Source organism: Mya arenaria, chromosome 14 (assembly GCF_026914265.1).
Source record: "Mya arenaria isolate MELC-2E11 chromosome 14, ASM2691426v1".
NCBI classification, from domain to species: Eukaryota; Metazoa; Mollusca; class Bivalvia; order Myida; family Myidae; genus Mya; species Mya arenaria.
In genome coordinates this window covers 37,923,959-37,945,181 of record NC_069135.1, presented here as the reverse complement: position 1 = coordinate 37,945,181, position 21,223 = coordinate 37,923,959, and the positions used below count along the sequence as shown (strand labels likewise).

The following is a 21,223-nucleotide window of genomic DNA, read 5'->3' as shown; positions in this document are numbered from 1 at the left end:
GCCTTAGGAGGAGACATGGGCCTCAGGTCTGGTTCGCAAGTATATCTGGACCCTCCTGTAGTGACTAGCGTCTTTTTTGGAGTAGACGTGGCCGTCCGGTTTGGTGCGCAATTGGATCTGGACCCTTCTGTAGCGGCGGCCGTCACCTTAGACGTATACGTGGCCGTCCGCTCTGTGTGCAAGTGGACGTGTGATTTGTTGTAGTGGCGGGGTCGTCTTAGGAGAAGACATGGGCCACGGGTCTGTTTCGCAAGTGGATCTGGGCACTTCTGTAGTGACGGGTGTCGCCTTAAGAGTAGACATGGGTCGCCTTAGAAGTAGACGTGGGCGTGCGGTCTGGTGTGCAAGTGGGCTCGGGCTCTGCTGTAGTGACGGGGTCGCCTTAGAAGTAGACACGGGCGTGCGATCTGATGTGCAAGTGGGCTCTGGCCCTGCTGTAGTGACGGGGTCGCCTCAGAAGTAGACGTGGGCGTCCGGTCTGGTGTGCAAGTGGGCTCTGGCCCTGCTGTAGTGACGGTATCGCCTTATAAGTAGACATGCGTCCGATCTGGTGTGCAAGTGGGCTCTGGCCCTGCTGTAGTGACGGGGACGCCTAGGAAGTAGACATGCGTCAGGTCTGGTGTGCAAGTGGGCTCGGGCCCTGCTGTAGTGACGGGGACGCCTAGGAAGTAAACAAGCGTCAGGTCTGGTGTGCAAGTGGGCTCGGGCCCTGCTGTAGTGACGGGGTCGCCTCAGAAGTAGACGTGGGCGTCCGGTCTGGTGTGCAAGTGGGCTCGGGCCCTGCTGTAGTGACGGGTCGCCTTAGAAGTAGACATGGGCGTGCGGTCTGGTGTGCAAGTGGGCTCGGGCTCTGCTGTAGTGACGGTGTCGCCTTAGAAGTAGACGTGGGCGTCCGGTCTGATGTGCAAGTGGGCTCTGGCCCTGCTGTAGTGACGGGGACGCCTAGGAAGTAGACATGCGTCAGGTCTGCTGTGCAAGTGGGCTCGGGCCCTGCTGTAGTGACAGGGACGCCTAGGAAGTAGACAAGCGTCAGGTCTGGTGTGCAAGTGGGCTCTGGCCCTGCTGTAGTGACGGGGTCGCCTCAGAAGTAGACGTGGGCGTGCGGTCTGGTGTGCAAGTGGGCTCGGGCCCTGCTGTAGTGACGGGGTCGCCTTAGAAGTAGACGTGGGCGTGCGGTCTGGTGTGCAAGTGGGCTCGGGATCTGCTGTAGTGACGGGGTCGCCTTAGAAGTAGACATGGGCGTGCGGTCTGGTGTGCAAGTGGGCTCGGGCTCTGCTGTAGTGACGGTATCGCCTTAGAAGTAGACGTGGGCGTCCGGTCTGATGTGCAAGTGGGGCTCTGGCCCTGCTGTAGTGACGGGGACGCCTAGGAAGTAGACATGCGTCAGGTCTGGTGTGCAAGTGGACGTGGGCCCCGTTGTTGTGGCGGGCATCGCCTAAGGAGTAGACATGGGGGTCGGGTCTGGTGCGCAAGTAAACGTGGGTCTAGTGATGTGGTGGGCGTCGACTGAGTGGATGAAGTGGGCGGCAACTCTTAAAACGGAGTTATCATGTAACATAAACAGGGGAGTGGCATTTAATGTAACATAAACATAATGAACATGATAATAATATTATTTTAAATTATAGTTAACAGACTATGTTTTACAAGATGGTAAATTTCAAATGACGCTGTAGCCACTAATGTACCTCCATTAAAATCTTATGTTTTTCTAGTATGCGGAAAGTTTGATTTTTCTTATCAATTAAAGGATTTTGGAAAGGGCCGTTACTGATGTAAGAATATGTCCTGAGCCCAAAGCTCGTGATATTTACTGATAAGAGTGATTGTCCGTCGTCCGTCCGTCGTCATCATTTTCCTTCAAACATTTTCACATCGAAACCACTGGGACAATCTCAACCAAACTTCACAGGTATGTTCCCTGTGTGGTCCTCTGCCAGATTCATTTATTAAAAGTGGTTCCATGCAAAACTCTGGTTACCATGGTAACTGAAAGGAAAACTTTGAAAATCTTCTTTAACCGATGGCCTGATTTCAAAATAAGTTAACAGTAAAGACTAAAGTTGACAGTATCAAATTCCTTCACCCCATGTAGATTCGTAAAAAAACATGGCCGCCATGGGGCTGAGCTACTTATATATATATATATATATATATATATATATTTAAGGAAAAGTTTGAAAATATTTCTAGATTTTAAGATAATTATACAGAAATGAATGTTCCATATGTGACCCTATATTAAATTCCTTATAAATTATAAGACACAACTACCAAGGACGGAGTTAGGTTTCATAATATACGTCTATTTGGAACACATTGAATATCGTTCCAGAAACCATTGTTCCAATTTCAAAATATTTGAACAGATATGTACCTTATAATCAGATTACTTTTAAAGTATCATTTGTTTGTGTATATTGGCATAAAATCTTGGTCAGGTGCGCTGACGAGCCATATCGCTATAGTCACTCGAGAGTTATGATTATCGCCCTTCAAATATAGAAAGTACCTATTATAGGTCTTGTTCAATCTACCTAATATAGGTCTTGTTCAATCTACCTCCTAATATAGGTCTTGTTCAATCTACCTCCTAATATAGCTCTTGTCCAAACTACCTGATATAGATCTTGTTCAGTCTACCTCCTAATATAGCTCTTGTTCAATCTACCTAATATAGGTCTTGTTCAATCTACCTAATATAGGGCTTGTTCAATCTACCTCCTAATATAGGTATTGTTCAATCTACCTAATAAAGGTCTTGTTCAATCCACCTCCTAATATAGGTATTGTTCAATCTACCTCCTAATATAGGTCTTGTTCAATCTACCTAATACAGGTCTTGTTCAATCTACCTAATGTAGGTCTTGTTCAATCTACCTAATATAGGTCTTGTTCAATCTACCTAATATAGGTCTTGTTCAATCTACTTCCTAATATAGGTCTTGTTCAATCTACCTCCTAATATAGGTTCTGTTCAATCTACCTCCTAATATAGGTCCTGTTCAATCTAACTCCGAATATAGATCTTGTTCAATCTACCTAATATAGGTCGTCTTCAATCTACTTCCTCATATAGGTCTTGTTCAATCTACTTCCTAATATAGGTATTGTTCAATCTACCTCCTAATATAGGTCTTGTTCAATCTACCTAATATAGGTCTTGTTCAATCTACTTCCTAATATAGGTCTTGTTCAATCTACCTCCTAATATAGGTCCTGTTCAATCTAACTCCGAATATAGGTCTTGTTCAATCTACCTTATATAGGTGTTGTTCAATCTACCTAATATAGGTCTTGTTCAATCTACCTAATATAGGTCTTGTTCAATCTACCTCCTAATATAGGTCTTGTTCAATCTACCTCCTAATAAAGGTCTTCTTCAATCTACCTCCTAATAATAGGTATTGTTTAATCTACCTTATATAGGTATTGTTTAATCTACCTAAAATAGGTATTGTTTAATCTACCTAATATAGGTCTTGTTCAATCGACCTAATATAGGTCTTGTTCAATCTACCTAATATAGGACTTGTTCAATCTACCTAATATAGGTCTTGTTCAATCTACCTAATATAGGTATTTTTTTAATCTACCTTATATAGGTATTGTTTAATCTACCTAATATAGGTCTTGTTCAATCTACCTAATATAGGTATTTTTTAATCTACCTAATATAGGTATTGTTCAATCTACCTAATATAGGTCTTGTCCAATCTTCCTAATATAGGTCTTGTTCAATCTACCTAATATAGGTCTTGTTCAATCTACCTAATATAGGTATTGTTTAATCTACCTTATATAGGTATTGTTTAATCTACCTAATATAGGTCTTGTTCAATCTACCTAATATAGGTCTTGTTCAATCTACCTAATATAGGTATTTTTTAATCTACCTTATATAGGTCTTGTTCAATCTACCTAATATAGGTCTTGTCCATTCTTCCTAATATAGGTCTTGTTCAATCTACCTAATATAGGTCTTGTTCAATCTACCTAATATAGGTCTTGTTCAATCTACTTCCTAATATAGGTCTTGTTCAATCTACCTCCTAATATAGGTCCTGTTCAATCTAACTCCGAATATAGGTCTTGTTCAATCTACCTCCTAATATAGGTCCTGTTTAATCTACCTCCTAATATAGGTCTTGTTCAATCACCTAATGTTGGTCTTGTTCAATCTACCTAATATAGGTCTTGTTCAATCTACCTAATATAGGTCTTGTTCAATCTACCTGATATAGGTTCTGTTCAATCTACCTCCTAATATAGGTCTTGTTTAATCTACCTAATATAGGTCTTGTTCAATCTACCTCCTAATATAGGTCTTGTTCAATCTACCTCCTAATATAGGTGTTGTTCAATCTACCTAATATAGGTCTTGTTTAATCTACCTAATATAGGTCTTGTTCAATCTACCTCCTAATATAGGTCTTGTTCAATCTACCTCCTAATAAAGGTCTTCTTCAATCTACCTAATAATAGGTATTGTTTAATCTACCTTATATAGGTATTGTTTAATCTACCTAATATAGGTCTTGTTCAATCTACCTAATATAGGTATTGTTTAATCTACCTAATATAGGTATTGTTTAATCTACCTAATATAGGTCTTGTTCAATCTACCTACTATAGGTATTGTTTAATCTACCTAATATAGGTATTGTTTAATCTACCTAATATAGGTCTTGTTCAATCTACCTAATATAGGTCTTGTTCAATCTACCTAATATAGGTCTTGTTCAATCTACCTAATATAGGTATTGTTTAATCTACCTAATATAGGTATTGTTTAATCTACCTAATATAGGTCTTGTTCAATCTACCTAATATAGGTCTTGTTCAATCTACCTAATATAGGTATTTTTTAATCTACCTTATATAGGTCTTGTTCAATCTACCTAATATAGGTCTTGTCCAATCTTCCTAATATAGATCTTGTTCAATCTACCTAATATACCCCTTGTCCAATCAATATTTTAGAGGTCTTTGTCCGATCATCATAAATTTGGTCAGAATGTATATTAGAAGTTCGATAACCGGCCATGTCGCATTAGGCACTCGAGGGTTCTAATCCTTTAATTATAAAAAATACCTAAAATTGGAATTGTCCGATCATTCCATTTAAAACCCTTTGTCAAATCATCACCAAGTTTGGTCAGTATCTATATGGGCATATCATCTTGGACAAGTGCGATTACCAGACATATCACTCTAATCATTAGAGAGTTATCGCCCTTCAATTATAGAAATTACCTAAATTGCTCTTGTCCGATCAATCACTTTACAAACATGTGTACAATCATCACCAAATTTGGTGGGGATGTGTATGGTCATAATACCTAAGACGAGTTCGATAACCAGCCATATCGCTCTAGTCACTAAAGAGTTCAGTCCCTTTACAAACCTTTGTTCAATCATCACAACAACAAAAAATTGAATGATTGGTGAGTACTAAAAGATTAACTGTGGTCTACTTAAGTCTCTTAAGGTAGAAATGTCGTGTAATGCTCATTTCTTTCAAATTGAACTCGGAATCCTTAAAAACATTGTTTTCGACATTTATTCATTCTTTCTGGATTATTACAAATATTATTAATTGTGGTAATTCTTATTTGGGAGTAAGAGTGCATCTTTAGATATTTAATTTAGCGCATAATAATTTTCCAGTTTCATGATAGCATGTCCATTTAGGATGTGAAAGTATGGTGATTGGTGCAGATACATATTCAAACGCTATTTGTCAATTTAACTGAAATACATGGTTGAACCGCCAAGAGAATTTCGAATTGGAACAATACGCAAAAACTGCGATACATGTGTCGCATTAGCGATGTGATACATCAGTTAGTAAGATTCAATGCGTTGTTCACACCGCTATTGTCTATTTTATGTAAGTTTTGACAATTTTCCTTTTTTTCTTGCAATTGTATCATCTGGTGTCTACTCCATTCGAAGTTAAACAAGAAACAAAGTCGGTGTTCTTTTAATCGGTGATATAATACAATTCGGATCACTCCTGAACTCCGAAAATCATATTTGCAATCGTGACTACGCCACTCATCAATAGATTGCTTCTTGTGATCATTCGGTTAAATCACTCCTGGTTTGATAAAATCATATGTTCACGTGGCTACGCCACTCATTAATAGATTTCTCTTGTGATCATTCGGTTAAATCACTTCCGATCTCAGAAAATCATATTTTCATTCGTGGCTGTACCACTCATTAATAGATTGCTTCTTGTGATCATTCGGTTTAATCACTCCTGGTCTCAAAAAGTCATATGTTTACGTGGCTGTACCGCTTATTAAAGGATTGCTTCTTGTGATCATTCGGTTAAATAATTTTGACAAAGAAATTGGACAAATTTAATATCCTCTATACATACACTTAACATCTGATAAAAGGAATGTCAAATAGTGGGAGTTCGGTTGGGTCTTTAACACGGCCAGTCTTGGCTTCGGTTATGCTATCCAACTAACTTTTGCATTTTGTCAACTTGTTCCGACAGCATTTTTAACTTTTCACGAATGTCTGAATCACAGTCATCAGTAAGATCAGTAGCGCCTTCATGTGATTCAGCAAGCTTATCTAGCTGCTCAGCAATGAGTTCTTTTCGATCTACACAATCCAGTTTTCTCTTCTTTGATGAAAAATCTGCTGGCACGTTGTCTTGAACTCCAGATGAATATCGATGATTGTTTTGTTGTGCTGCAAATAGAATCGCTCGAGGGTCGTCTCCATATGATGCCTGGTTTCCTTGACCGTTGATTTGGTTAATAAAGCTATAAGAACACGTGCGCGGACTAATTTGCTTGCCAAACGCGTTTTTAACACTTTGTTCACTTTCAGCGTCCGTGCTGGAATCAGTACCTCCGCTAGATGTAAAATCTTTTGAGTTCGGACAATTGTTCAAGCTCTCATTTAGTGTGTTCGTATAGTTCTGTTTGCCATCTGTATTCATGTCTGCAATCCATCTCTCTGACTCCCGTGTTTCTCGGAGACACTCCTCTCGTTCCGCTTCGGTTAACACGCTTACGTCCTCGGGCAGGCCACACCTCTTTTTTAATAGCGACAGCTCCTTCCTTAGCAACGCGTTTTCTTCCGTTAGAGCTGCAACTTTGGTCCGTATTATCGATTCGAACTGGCGTTTACTTTCTCGCGATTTTTTCGCGGCGATGTTGTTTCGTATCCTCTTTTCCCAGTATTTATCGTCCTTGTCAGTGTCTGGCGTTAAGCGCTTCAATCGACGTTTAGGACTCAGAAGGAGGTCAAGGTCATGCGTTGACGTTCTGGTAATCGGAACATGGGATTCCAAGGTATAGGAAAAACCACTCTCCATCCTATAAATAAACATATAATAACATGATTTTTTTCTGATATTTAGATGCTTTGATATAAGTAGTATTTTATTATTATATTTTTTATTACCCGTTTTATTATTGATGATAATGATGATGACGATGACCTTGGCGACGACGCCGACGATGATGATGATGATGATGATGATGTCATCATGATGGTGATTATAATCATTATTATTATTATAATTTTAATTATTATTATTTTAATTATTATTATTATTTCTATCATAATAATTATTATTATTATTGCTATTATTCTTATCATTATGATGATGATGATGATGATGATGATGATGATGATGATGATGATGATTATGATGATGAATTATAATAATAATAACTATTATTATTATTATTATAATTATTATTATTATTATTATTATTATTATTATTATTATTATTATTATTATTATTATTATCATTATGATAATGATGATGCTGAATTATAATTATTATTATTATATTAATTATTATTATAATTATTATTATTTATTATTATTATTATTATCATCATTATTATTATCATTATTTATAATTATGATGATGATGACGACAACTTAATTTTTAATTCGATTCAATGGAATTATTTTTACCTAGATCTTCTTCCTAACAAACGCGCAATCTGTGACGAATCCTTCATCCCTTTATCTTTCTTCTTTTAAAGTTAGGCAACAGAATGGTCAGTTATATAACAGAACATATTTCATTACACGTAACTTTACAGTTTTTTTTTGTGTTAAATTAACACATAAATATATCAACATTACAACGTTACTATACTAGTAATAGTACTTGTCCAAAATATAAGCTATTAAACCGTCTAATAACGGGTTTATTTCATCATTTAATTAATGTCCAACATACAGTTTTTCTTCTTTTTTTAAATAGTAAATATCACATGATAAGTACACGAAAAATATTCCAAGAGTTTATCATGTAGAAAAATGTTCAGACCAATAAACCTTACGCGTCACCTATAACCCTACAGTAACCCTATTCTTTCTAGAACATGTTTGCTATATCGATAGTGGTTCACTGTTTTCGTTTTGTTATATAACTACAAGTTGCGACATAACATTAGTTATGTAAGCCTCGTATATGACCTTCGCTGTGGAGTTCAATATGTAATACCAATTTCCATCTGATCATGTATAGTCTATAGATCTCAGTCCAATACTTTTAAACCACGGCTTAACTTATGTTTATTTCATGTCTTATTTAAGATACTTAATTTGACTGTCTTACTTATTCATTTGATTTATTATAATAATAATAATAATAATAATAATAATAATAATAATAATAATAATAATAATAATAATAATATAATAATAATAATAACAAATCTAATAATAATAATAATATAATATCTAAGGCTACAATCCGGGGAAAAAATACTGAAAATTAGAGTTTAAAAAGCATATGTTAATAGTAGAATTCTATTTGTGGCACGTATTTTAAACTTCTAAGTTGAGAAAAAATCGAACTATATAATATATAGATCCTGTACAAACCTGGCTTATTTTAAAGTTAAAAATAAAATCCTGTTTAAACTGTACACAAAAACTGACAAATATAGACTGAATAACGTGGGCTTTCGCGTGTGGTAATATCACATGTGGTCAAGCAAATGGTCAGTTAGTATGTTGGTCAAGACCTTGCGGGCAAACAGCCGGAGATTTGAGAGTGGGTTACGTCATACTATTACGCAACGCCCGAATAGGATTACCAATAGCAATAGGGGAATTATGCAATACAATTTCGTGCCCGTTATTTGCCAGCTGCGGAAAGTTTTCGTCCTGTTACGCAATTCTTATCCCGCTAGGGATTGTTACGTAAAGGAAGTGATGCAATGGATGAAAGAGTTATTTGATATTGGTTCGATTATCAAAGCCTTGGGTAAATTTATTCCGATAGTTTTGATCATTTAGGCGCCGCGCTATCAAATTTTAAATGGTTAATGTGATATTGAACGCATGAAATATTTGAAGGATATTTATTTATTAAAAATTACAGACCATCATCTCTATTAATCCATTCATCTGAAAGAATATGTCGCCAATATAATTTAAGTCTCCTATTTACATTTTAAATTTTAACTTTTAAGGAATAAATTGCGGGTTTAATTGATGTCATTATCGGGGTATGAACGCAATTGGGCTTGTCCGAGTGTTTTTTTTTTTCAGTTAGTATATTAAACTTCGTGATAGTTTTTCTTTTAATTAAAAGCTTGAAATAGTTACTCTCTAAATAAGGTAGAATAAATAAGATATACTGTCACATGAATGTTTCATTTGTTCACATCAAAAGTATTCCACTTTCCATCGACTCGGACGTATAATTGTCCTTGACATGGGTTACATAAAATAAATTATACATGAGTAAGAGCGTGACTCATCATAAGCCGTAAGGTCATGATAAATGCGCATGATCCGCCATTCCACAAACAGATAGCATACTGTATAATGTTCTTTATGAACGAACAGTTATATAAATCATGAAATGCACGAGAAAATAATGTAATGATTATATATATATTGTTAATCATGCTTGACTTAATATGCAAAAAAAATATGTTTATAGTCGATTGAATTAAATAAGTTTTTTCTATAACAATTTAAAACTGAAGAATTTCTTTATGACAAAGGGACCATAACTCTGTACCACAATAATGAAGAGTTATACAGATTGGTGAATATGCAGAAGATATTTTTCTAAATCTAAACTTTTAAACTTGGTATAATTCAATGATGGATTTAATTAAAACAAAGATTAATAGGGTAATTTTATTTATCATCAAAAGATAACAAATATACATACTGTTTGTGAATTATAATATGTATAAAATCTATATTAACATACATGTATTGCATCAAACATTTGGAAGTTCACCATATTAATGCACTATCTAACAGACAGGGCCTACTTTAAAGCTGCACTCACACAGGTATACCATTTTACATCTTTTTTTTATTTTTTGTCTTGGAAAGAGCATTTTTTTGCATAAATATCTGCAAACCAATGATATAAGATTCCTGACAAAAAATCAGATCGTAGATTTTCATATTTCCGTTGGAAAATTAATGTTTTATGGCCTACTAACGGTTTAAGAAAAATGCATAAAACATCTTTTTTTTAACTAAAATATAAACATCTGCGATCTGATTTTTTGTTAGCAGTCTTATATAACTGGTTTCCATGGATTTTCGCAAAAATTGGCTCGTTCCGAGACAAAAAATAAAAAAGTTGTCAAAAAGTTCAATCTGTGAGAGTGCAGCTTTAAAGACAAGCTCATTTTAAAACATATAACATCTTGCAATTCAATTGTGTGCTTTTTTTTGCAAAATATTTAAGGTTTACGTATGCAAATATCCTGAACACCATACACATAATGATTGAAAATGTTTAAAACTTTAAATCATATTCTCCAGCATCACAGTAAAATTCCATTGCACAAGTAATCCCGTCGGGCTAACTGAGGTATTCCAAACTGGCTTTGGCTTTTTCCATTTCATGAAGAAATGAGTAGAACTGGGGCAGAGTCAGTTCTGTAAAAATAAACACAATTTATGCATTAAAGGGGCTATCTTGGAGTAGGATTACTGTATTATTGGTCCCAGGTTTTTGACAATTTTCTTTTTTCTTGAAATGGTATAATCTGGTGTCTAGTCCCTTTATGGTATATATCAGTAATTTTCTATACACTTGTTGAACTTTTCTTCAATCTCAATTTGTATTCATTTCTAATGGTGAAGCAATTATGAAAGTTATATAGTGAACATGTACATTTTGTTAAAGAAACTCACGCCATAGTTGTAAATTGCATTAAAAGCAAACTAATATATAATGATTAAATAATGATGATGGAGTTGGTGGTGATGATGATGTTGTTGTTGGTGGTGGTGGTTATGATAGTGATGGTGTTGATGGTGGCTGTGGTGGTGGTTATGATGGTGGTGGTGGTGATGATGATTGTTGTGGTGGTGTTGATGGTGGTTGTGGTGGTGGTTATGATGGTGGTGGTGGTGGTGGTGATGATGATGGTTGTGGTGGTGTTGATGGTGGTGGTGGTGGTGGTGGTGGTGGTGATGATGATGTGATGATGGTGGTGGTTATGGTGGCACTGTTGGTGATGGTGGCACTGATGGTGATGATGATGGTGGCACTGGTGGTGATGATGGTGGTGGTGGTGGTGGTGGTGGTGGTGATGGAGGCATTGGTGGTGGTGATGATGGTGATGGTGGTGATGATAATGGCACCGGTGGTGATGATGATGGTGATGATAGTGATGATAGTGGTGGTTGTGATGATGATGGTGATGATGGTGGTGGTGGCACTGGTGGTGATGGTGATGTTGGCGCGTACGTTAATGACAACAATGGTGATGATCTCCAGACTAGGGTCAAAATTATGACGACTTAGAAATTTGAAAATACCTAGAACATACCCATATAAGAGTTGGTGACCCCATTTCCAGTATTGATGACCAACTTGAGCTGAAGGAATGTGTTACCCACTTTGTCCAGCTCGCTGCTAGCTGCAGTCACTGTAGCATGAAAACAGGACTCATAAAATAAAAGTTCAACGATGCACTATCAAATCAATATACATGTATTTTTAAACAATTTTCAAATGTGTTTAAAGAGATTTTTTTTTAATTATCATCAAAAAGCAACAGACAAACTTGTGCTATGCTTTTGGCCAAAATATGCACTTTAAAATTACTGTCAACAGCAGACATCTTATGCAATTAAACTTCACAAAATTTGTAACCCGAGTCCGAAGTCCTTTTTGTAACACATGTAAAACTTTTAAAATTTTAGAAAACTTGTATAATTCCATTTATTCAAAATTCCTATATAACAAGTTTTCAACTTTCAAATAACCAATTCATTTCACCATTGAGGTTACTTCCAACAGAATTTTTAAACATAAATTAGAATTGAAAATCTACAAATAATTTCGACTTTCTAAGAAGTCTTTATATACAAGCAGAATACAGAAACCTATGCATGCATACACATATGTATTCTTAAATTAAGGCATACAAATAAAAATAGTTTCGTTAGGGTTACATCCTTTTCAAAAACAGGTAGGGTAGGTGGGCTTTTTAAAATTTGTTATCAATAATCAGTCTTTATATAAGAACATAATTGTCATCATTGGAATATGGTGTTAAAGTTATCTTCTGTTTAAAGGTTTAAGGAATGAATTGCGGGGTTGATGTCATTATCAGAGTATGAGCGCAATTGGGCTGGTCTAAGTGTGTGGAATCCGAAGAGTGTGAAGTTTACTTGGCTTTACCTCCAAATTTCCACTCCATATCAACAAGCTGGTTGACCATCAAAGTTTGCCTGAGGGCGCTCCGTGAAAGCCCAACAAGATTGGCCCTCCATTGATCCACAAAATAACTGGCTTTTCCTTCCGACAAACCTGCAGGCAGAATAATTGTCCATATTTTATATCACAGACACGCATGTCAAAATTATGTTCTTTCTTGGCCCCATGAAATACATGTACTACCTTTTTGAGGATAGCTTTTTTAGCCAGATTTAACACAAAATTTGCCACAAAGACTATACATTCCTGGATAATCAAATTTCACACTTTTGAAAGCTGCGTCCATATTCATTAAGAATCAAAGCAACAATTTTAAACTTAGTGGATACAGTTGAATAAATAAAGAAAACAAGCATTGTATGAACACCAAGATATGAAAATTAGCAAGAAAATGGTCTAAACAATATGTACCTTGAAATATGATGAAAAAAAAGTGCTCAAAATAACTCAAAATGGTTTTCTTTTCATTTTCTATCAAAGGTAAACCATGTTAAAGCTTATTTAAAACATATTAATTTTACAACAATTGTGAGACAAGTTATCAAAACATTATATTAATCACTCTCGTTGCCACAATTTTTCAACAAGAGTGTGGTCTTGTGTTGTGGGGGAAACCGGAGAACCTGGAGAAAACCCACTTGTCAGGCTTGGTGACCACAACCAAACTCGCATGCGCCAAAGCCAGGAAGCTAGTGCGCTAACTGGACAACCTAAGCAAAAGACTGACACTCACACAGCAAACCAATTTAACTTGATAGGAAAAGGGTTCCTGATATATTTTAACAAAAATATTTTGACATTTCTTCAATTCTTACCAAGGTTATCCAAGTCTTCTTTTATTTGTTCTGGACTCAGGCTTTTTTTCAATGCACCTTTATAAAAGAAAAACAAACAAAATATAGTAATTGAAATATAAATCAAGAACTACAGAATATTAAACTAAATACCTTAATAATACCGATACTAAAAAAAACAATTATATAATGTCTTATAACTATGTGTGTAACAGTGTAAAAATATAATATATTGTGTGTGCGTGTGTGTATTTCTTTAAACCTTGCTGTCAAGGATATCCCATGAAAGTGTAAGCACTGTCTTATTTCTAATATTGTCCTTTATGTTTTTGCTGAAGGGACAGCTTGCAGAAGGGGCAGTGGTGGGATTATGTTATTTGTAACTAGAAAGTCTGGGTGCGATACCCTACCATTTCTTTGAAGGGAACCCTTAGTACTTTTAAGTGCTCATTGTAAAGCACCCATACACGGGTACAAATTTCATGGGTTAAACCAATACTCAGTGAACAACTTCCACCCTCTTTAAATGCTGAGCTGACAAGGCAAGGGAGTTATAAATTTGTACCAATTTTTAAAGATTTTTATGTAATGCGGGCAGGGATCAAGCCAACGACCTACCAGTCCCTAAATGGACGCCTTTACCATAAGACCTCATGAAAAACTAAACGTTTATATATCACTTGTGGCTATGCTATACACCATGTTAATTTATTATAGCTTTGGAGCTTAAGTACTTGGTGAAATATATTACAATCTTACACTGAAAAAATAATTATCCTCTACTTTATTATTTTCCCAACATTTACTGCTACAATTCTCCTTTCAGCCAGACAATATTTATCGTATAATAGTAATACAACAATTATACTCACTGTTTGGGATAGATAAAATGCTTTTGAAGACATTTTTTAAAGCATTCCCACTGACGCCATTTTCAGCAGCAAAATCCTCCAACTGACCAAATAATCGAGAGGACTGAAAAACGCAGAAATCAACAGATCTACAAGATCATTATTCAATACATAAGTAGCCAAACCATTCCAGACAGTTGAATAATTCCCTTCTATTTGATCAGTTTTAAGTAGTTTCTGCACAGGAAGTATTTGTTTATACCAGTATGTACTTTTTTGTAGTTTAAAAAGGGGCTGTCTCACGTATTGGCACCAAAAAAAGTTTTTTTCTGTAACGAATCTCAGGACAATTATCAAATAGAATGTGTTACGCTTTGATATCATAATTGCCAAAAAAAGTACCAAAATGTAAAAGTCGGAGACCGGTTTGAACCATGTCGCCAAAATTGTAGTCCAACGTTGTACTCACTGAACTACAAAGGCTTACTCTTATTGCGAAACATAATTAAGCTATACACCTACCTCGGTTATATCATGTGATAACACCGACTAGCCAATCACGCATAAGGAATTAATTCTACCTGGTAGACATACCCAGTATTTTTTTTTAATGAAAAATTACGAAATAACTGCTAAACTTAAATATATTATGAACTATGTGTTACTTCAGTTAGTAAGTTTCAATGCATTGTACAATTCGATGCCAAGTTTATGTCAGTTTTCGACAATTTTCTTTTTTTTTCCGCTATTTTATCATACGTGAGACAGCCCCTTTGAAAACTTTATACAGAAGATAACTATAATAAAACAAAACAATAACGATCCTACATAAAGCTTAATATAAAATATCCTACCTACCCTACCTGTGTTTGAAAAGGCTGTAACCCTAACCAAATATTTTGAAACAATAAATTTATATGAGTATTTTTTACTTTACCTTCGTTGGATCTGTCAGGAATTCAAACACATACTGCACCAAATGCCCAAATTGCTGAAAAAATAATTATTACAGTTTTGTTAATAATATTTATGCCCTTAAAACAATCATGTACTAATCTAAATTTAATCTTTTTTGGTATCGTTCAAAGTTCTTTTTCATCCTTTAAGCTAAAGCTCCCCCATTATCAATTACAATAAAGCCAAATTACCCAGGTTTATAAATAATCATAGTACTGGAATTGAAGCTAATACCGTTTTGCAAACCCTTACCTTTTGGACCAAACCATTTGTTTTTATTGCCAACATTTTGTTTCAGACCATTACAGTACATTATGACTAATTTGTTCTCCTTATGGGACGGTTTTCATTTTTGGTAGATTCTTGCCAAGAAAAGATGAACAGATCACAGTTTTCAGTCAGATAATGCTTTTTATATACAATATATTATTATAAAAAATCAAAAAAATCATGACCTACCTACATTTGATTTGGCAGTGAAATTAGAAACAAAAATGGTTTTGTTTTTCGTTTACACCTACATGTTCTTAAGTACTAGTTACATTATCCCCATGTTTATTCACATACATAAGGTACGTTTGGCTTAACTACTCACACTCCTCCCTCGATTTTTAGGTGATAGGTTATGCACAAGTCAATTGTAACCACCCCCCCCCACCCCCATGTAACCACGCCCCACCACAGTCAATTGTCACCATGAATACCCCCCTCCCCCTGTAACCACTCTCTCCCCCACCCCCTGCTGAGTAAATGTGGTGGTTTTATTTCCACGCTGAAAATAGCAAGAAATGGGCTGTCACTGGGCTTCATGCCTGGAATTATTCATTCTTTTAACGGGATTTGTCTGCATTTAAGCCAAGCTTTTCCTGGGGTTTAACGAGATATTTAAAAAAGGTGGCACCTCATCCTGATTCTTTCCCCATTTAAAAGAAGCCAGTTTTCAAACTACAGGATGTCCTCAGGAAAAGGGGGCATTTGATGGTGAGTTTGTTTTGAATTTTACCTGGGATTGGAGGCCGGTGCGTGGTTACAATAGACTGGTGCATAACGGCTAAGGAAAAGGGGGCGTGTCAGTCTTAATAAAAATGCTAAATTTCCTATAAATATTAATAAATGTATATTATATGATAGAATTAAAAAAAGAGCTAATTTCCAATGTCAACATAAAATTACCTCATCTTGGAACTTGTTCAGTGTCTGAATATCACTAAACATGGAATCAGGGGGTGTTTCCTGGCTGAAGTGAAAACTTTGAGCAGACATTTTTCTATTGATTAACTTCAAAAATTATAAAGGCGTATTAGATTCTTGATTTCAGCGGTTCATTTATTACTGTTGTCATTTAAATCAGTTTTGACTGACTGTCACTTCAACAATAAATGATTTTCTGAGTTTTTGTCTCTCAAAATAATGTTTACATGCTGTGCGATTTACACAACGTCATAATATTTTAAGCACAAAATTTGTAAACAGGAAGTTAAGTTTAATTCAATGTTTTTAATGATTTCGGACTTTGTGGTCAACTTGAATTGCTAAAATGGGGCCTGTCAAAGACTCAGACCTATTAAAAAGTGTGAGAGACAACAACAGAACGAAATTATTGGTAAGAGAAATAGAAATCTAAAAAAACAAAACTGAAAGGTTACACTCCACTATTACAATCTGACAAATATTCAGTATTACTTACCGTGAGATACCTAGCCTACTAATTTATTTATATGGACATACTTAAAATAATTTGATAATCTGGCAGTCCTTGTGCATGGAAGTCGTACCCAAGAACTTTTTTAGGCTGCTATGTCAAAAAATGCCCCAAGAGTTGAGACTGTTATTACATTTCAGAAATACTTATCCCCAGAGAAAGGTTTAGGTTCATTATCGAAGGTTGGAGTGAAGGATGACCAGTCATTCCCAGGCGGGAGATTACGCTTGAAACTGAACCATGTAAACATAAACTGTCGAGAGGAGAAAACAGGCTACACACCACTGATTCTGGCTGTTCTCAATGGTAAATGAGAATAAAATAGATTGAAGAGAAGTGTCTAATTTGTGTTTTGAATTAATAAGCTTGTTCTAATTTTAACAGTTACTTAACGATGGTTACAATTGGCTGCAGAATTTTTAAGAAGCTCAGTAATATAAAGCAAAGATTTTGAGCAAGGCTGGCAAACATTTTATCTAGCTATAACAATGAACGATCAGGGATACTTTTTATTATTTTGATTTATTTTTCCTATGTATCCCTGTCTCTAGTCTGTCAAAGTAAAAAAGATGTCAAAATATTAGTGTTGCTATTTAGGTGGACTAACATTTATCAGTGTTTTGGGGTTTTGTTGTTCTTATTCTTTAACTAACAATGGCAGGGTTAAAAATTATACTGTTAATGTTGTGCTCAATTCTTTTTCACTGTCAGCTGGGAGTAGGATTAAAAATTAGTCCCAGCTGTCAGGGAGCTAAGAATTCTATTTAAACTTGTCATTTGGGTGAAGTAAAAAATGTCAGAATAATGTCATAGCCTTTAGGTCATTGTCATGTGAACAGTTTAAGCCTAAAATATTCTTAACTCAAAAATTGTTATAAAACTATAGTTTTTTGGAACTGTTTATAAATATACCTGTATTTGATTTTTGATACTAGGAAGCAAGGAGTTTGTTGACGATATTCTCTTCCACTCTGCTGATGTCGATGTCCAGGATATTAAAGGGTAGGCTATAAACAGTGTACATCTGATCTGTACCTGTATTACTTTTGGTTCAGTTTATATTCATGCCTACCCTAGTCTGAATGGATCACCCCCAATTTCTTTTACTTGATGAACATTTTTTTAATTATCATAATTTTATGAAAATATATTCATGACAGTCTTATTAAAGCATTTTCATAGCAAAATATATGTGAATACATTTTTTCGTACTTGCGTCTAAAAATACTTTGAAATTTCCCAACTTAGACCTTCTAAAAAAATCCTGCCCTATATTACCAAAATCCCCCTGAATTTCCAGCCCTTCCAAACAAATCCCCCTGAATGGTCTCTAGAAAATATGGCATGAATGAATAAGTATGGTTGGTGTGAATAAGTTTGTTTATGAAACCAGATACATAGTTAAGTAAATTCTTGCAAAGACCAGCTCACAACACCTTGTAGGTATTGTGACATGCTGACTTCTTAACTTTAAACTTGAACAGTAGGTTAAAATTATGTTTCAGAAATACTGCTCTTCACATGGCAGTTTTTGGAGGGAAGATGGAGATTATTGATTTACTTCTCCAAAACAGAGCTGAGGTTTGCAAACAGTTCATTGTAGACATGGGTGTACTTGGTTAAAATTCATAATGCTTGATATGATTACTGTGATGCTTAAAATTAATTAATGTGCTTAATTCAACAAGATTTAGTTTAGTAGATGAACACTTCTGTTGATACAAGACAAAATATATTTTTTGGGCTATATCACCTTTGGCTTAGCCAAAATGGTTCTTAACATTGATATAGTCATAAACAATATCTGAATGTTTCCAGAAATTTAAACACTGTTGATTTGTTTAAAAATGCTAGCTAAATTTCAAGCTAATATGTTTTTGTAAAAATAGTTTTCTTTTTCTATTATCTACAGGTCAATGTTCAGAACAGTGATGGAAACACACCGTTGCATATTGCGAGTCAAATAGAAGGGGACAGGGTGCATATGCTCCTGAAGTTGCTTACGGTGAGAGCATTATTTGTAAAATACTCATGTTGCTTGCAGTGAGAGCAATTATTGTAAATTTGTCAAGCTGCTTAAGGTAAGAGCAACCATTGTACATTTCTCAAGTTGCTTACAGTGTATTAAGCTGCTTACAGTAAGAGCAATTATGGTAAAATTCTCAAGTTACTTACAGTGAGAGCAATTATTGTAAATGTGTCAAATGTTATTGCTCATTTGCTTGCCTGAAATGACAATGTGGCTACTATTATGCAAAACAAAAAAAGAACTGACTGTGGGTGTCCACTATCTTAACTCTTACATAATTTGAAATGCCATTGATCTTTTTTTACAACATTTAGAAATGTTAACATTTGCTGTTGTTTTTTTTCATACAGAAAGGAGCCGACCATACTATCATGAACAGGGACCATAAAGAAGCCCTTGATCTAGCCATCATGTTTAAAAGAACAGGTAAAATTTTTAATATTAAAATTGGAGGTTATGAGTTGAGATTCTAAGTTATTTCATTTGGACAATAGCAATTAAACATGCAAGCTCTTTAAGATTGTCTTTTTTTCGAAGAAAATATTTCCAGGTATTGACACATATCTGGTGATGATTACGGCAGAGCCATGCAAAATCTTGAACCATTGGCAATCTCTAGGATATATTCCAAGTTTACGGCAGAATCTTGCAAAATCTTGAACCATTGGCAATCTCTAGGATATATTCCATGTTTACGGCAGAAATAGATCTTGACTATTTTTGATCGACAATTATTCACAGTGAATATTTAGTAGATCTAAAAGATGCACAATCTAGGACACTTGATGGATGCACGAAAGAAACATGAATAATTTTGGCATCTATCAAGTGAAAACCCATTTTGTGCCCTTTTTATGGCATCATGTCTGACCTTCTTTAGCCTAACAACATAGAGTATGGCCTGTGCACCTTCGAAGTCTTTGTTTTTCACATGCTAGTTTTCACATGTACCTCCTTAACATAACATAACATAGGATTATTGCACTGAAAGGCCTCCAGCCCTAAATGCAGAATTCAAAAGCAATGTTGAACATAAAACAATTTAAACAATATAATACAATCAAAACGGTTAATTGTTGTTTTAATTTTACATCTTAGATTTTATAATTTAAAAAAGTATAGTGATTATTTGATAAGAAGACTGATTTCATATATCAGATGTAATTTAATCAGATTTCTTATGGGTACTACAGTAATTCACAGTCGTACCATGTTGAATACCTTCAAATATTCTTAGATGCTGTATCGATACTTCTGGACCACGATCATGGCCTCGAGGATTCCAAACGCACAACAACAGAGCCAAACACCCAGGCAATGTTGGAAGCTTCCATACGGGGATATAAAGAGGGGATGGAGCTTCTGTTGGATTATGGTTATGACCCAAATACCCTGGACAAGGAAATGGACTCAACTGCTTTACAGGAGGCTGTGCGATATAATAGGTGTGTGAATTATCTCTGTTTTCTAAGTGTAAACCTTACACAATTTTTTTTTTTTTGAATCCATGAACTTAATGTAAAAATCTGGGCAGGTAGGCATGTATAATTTAATATAATTAATTAAGAATTGATTAAAAAAACAACAAAAAACATGAAGAAAAACAAAGATTATTCACAGAGATACAAAGAGCCATACATAATTGTAATAGGGCAACATGACTTATAAACAAATTGATGAAATATATAATGGCTTGTATGGCTTTTGCATGTCTGTTACATATTTCATCGCAAGGGTTGCGGCTGATGTTACTTTTGTTGTATAAATAAACGCATAAAATTTGCTTGCAGTATAAGTGGTTAGCATTTTTTTAGCTCCACTGGCCGAAGGCCATGGAGCTTATGTCGTCACAGATTGTCCGTCGTGAGTGCGTGCGTGCGTGCGTGCGTGCGTAAACTTTTACTTTAAACGACATCTCCTCTGAAACTGATAAGCGGATTTTGACAAAACTTCACAGGAATGTTCCTTTGGTGGTCCTTTACCAAAATTGCTCAAATGGTTCCGGTCCATTGCACAATATGGCCGCCAGAGCTAAAAATAGCAAAATCTTTAAACGACATCTCCTCTGAAACGGTTCGGCAGATTTTGATGAAACTTGACAGTAATGTTCCTTGGGTGGTCCTTTATTAAAATTGCTCAAATGGTTCTGGTCCATTGCACAATATGGCCGCCACAGCTAAAAA

General features: G+C 35.4%; 2 protein-coding genes across 2 annotated transcripts in view; one reads left to right on the top strand and one right to left on the bottom strand.

Annotated features, from left to right (window-relative positions):
- Positions 1 to 10,143: 10,143 nt before the first annotated feature.
- Positions 10,144 to 16,733, bottom strand: LOC128217139 (COMM domain-containing protein 7-like). The gene is made up of 7 exons (XM_052924053.1): positions 16,483 to 16,733; positions 15,290 to 15,343; positions 14,374 to 14,476; positions 13,523 to 13,579; positions 12,672 to 12,800; positions 11,815 to 11,913; positions 10,144 to 10,915 (listed from the first exon to the last, which is right to left on the bottom strand). The coding sequence occupies exons 1-7, from the start codon at positions 16,570 to 16,572 to the stop codon at positions 10,839 to 10,841; spliced, it is 609 nt and encodes a 202-aa protein (XP_052780013.1). The 5' UTR covers positions 16,573 to 16,733; the 3' UTR covers positions 10,144 to 10,838.
- Positions 16,734 to 16,745: 12 nt separating this feature from the next.
- The window catches only part of LOC128217133 (uncharacterized), a 31,039-nt gene continuing 26,561 nt past the window's right edge, over positions 16,746 to 21,223 (top strand). The window contains exons 1-7 of the mRNA XM_052924045.1: positions 16,746 to 16,912; positions 17,152 to 17,317; positions 17,947 to 18,013; positions 18,517 to 18,592; positions 18,924 to 19,016; positions 19,391 to 19,466; positions 20,278 to 20,485. Of these exons, the coding sequence (XP_052780005.1) occupies positions 16,847 to 16,912; positions 17,152 to 17,317; positions 17,947 to 18,013; positions 18,517 to 18,592; positions 18,924 to 19,016; positions 19,391 to 19,466; positions 20,278 to 20,485 (752 nt within the window). The 5' untranslated portion in view covers positions 16,746 to 16,846. The remainder of the gene's footprint in view (positions 16,913 to 17,151; positions 17,318 to 17,946; positions 18,014 to 18,516; positions 18,593 to 18,923; positions 19,017 to 19,390; positions 19,467 to 20,277; positions 20,486 to 21,223) is intronic.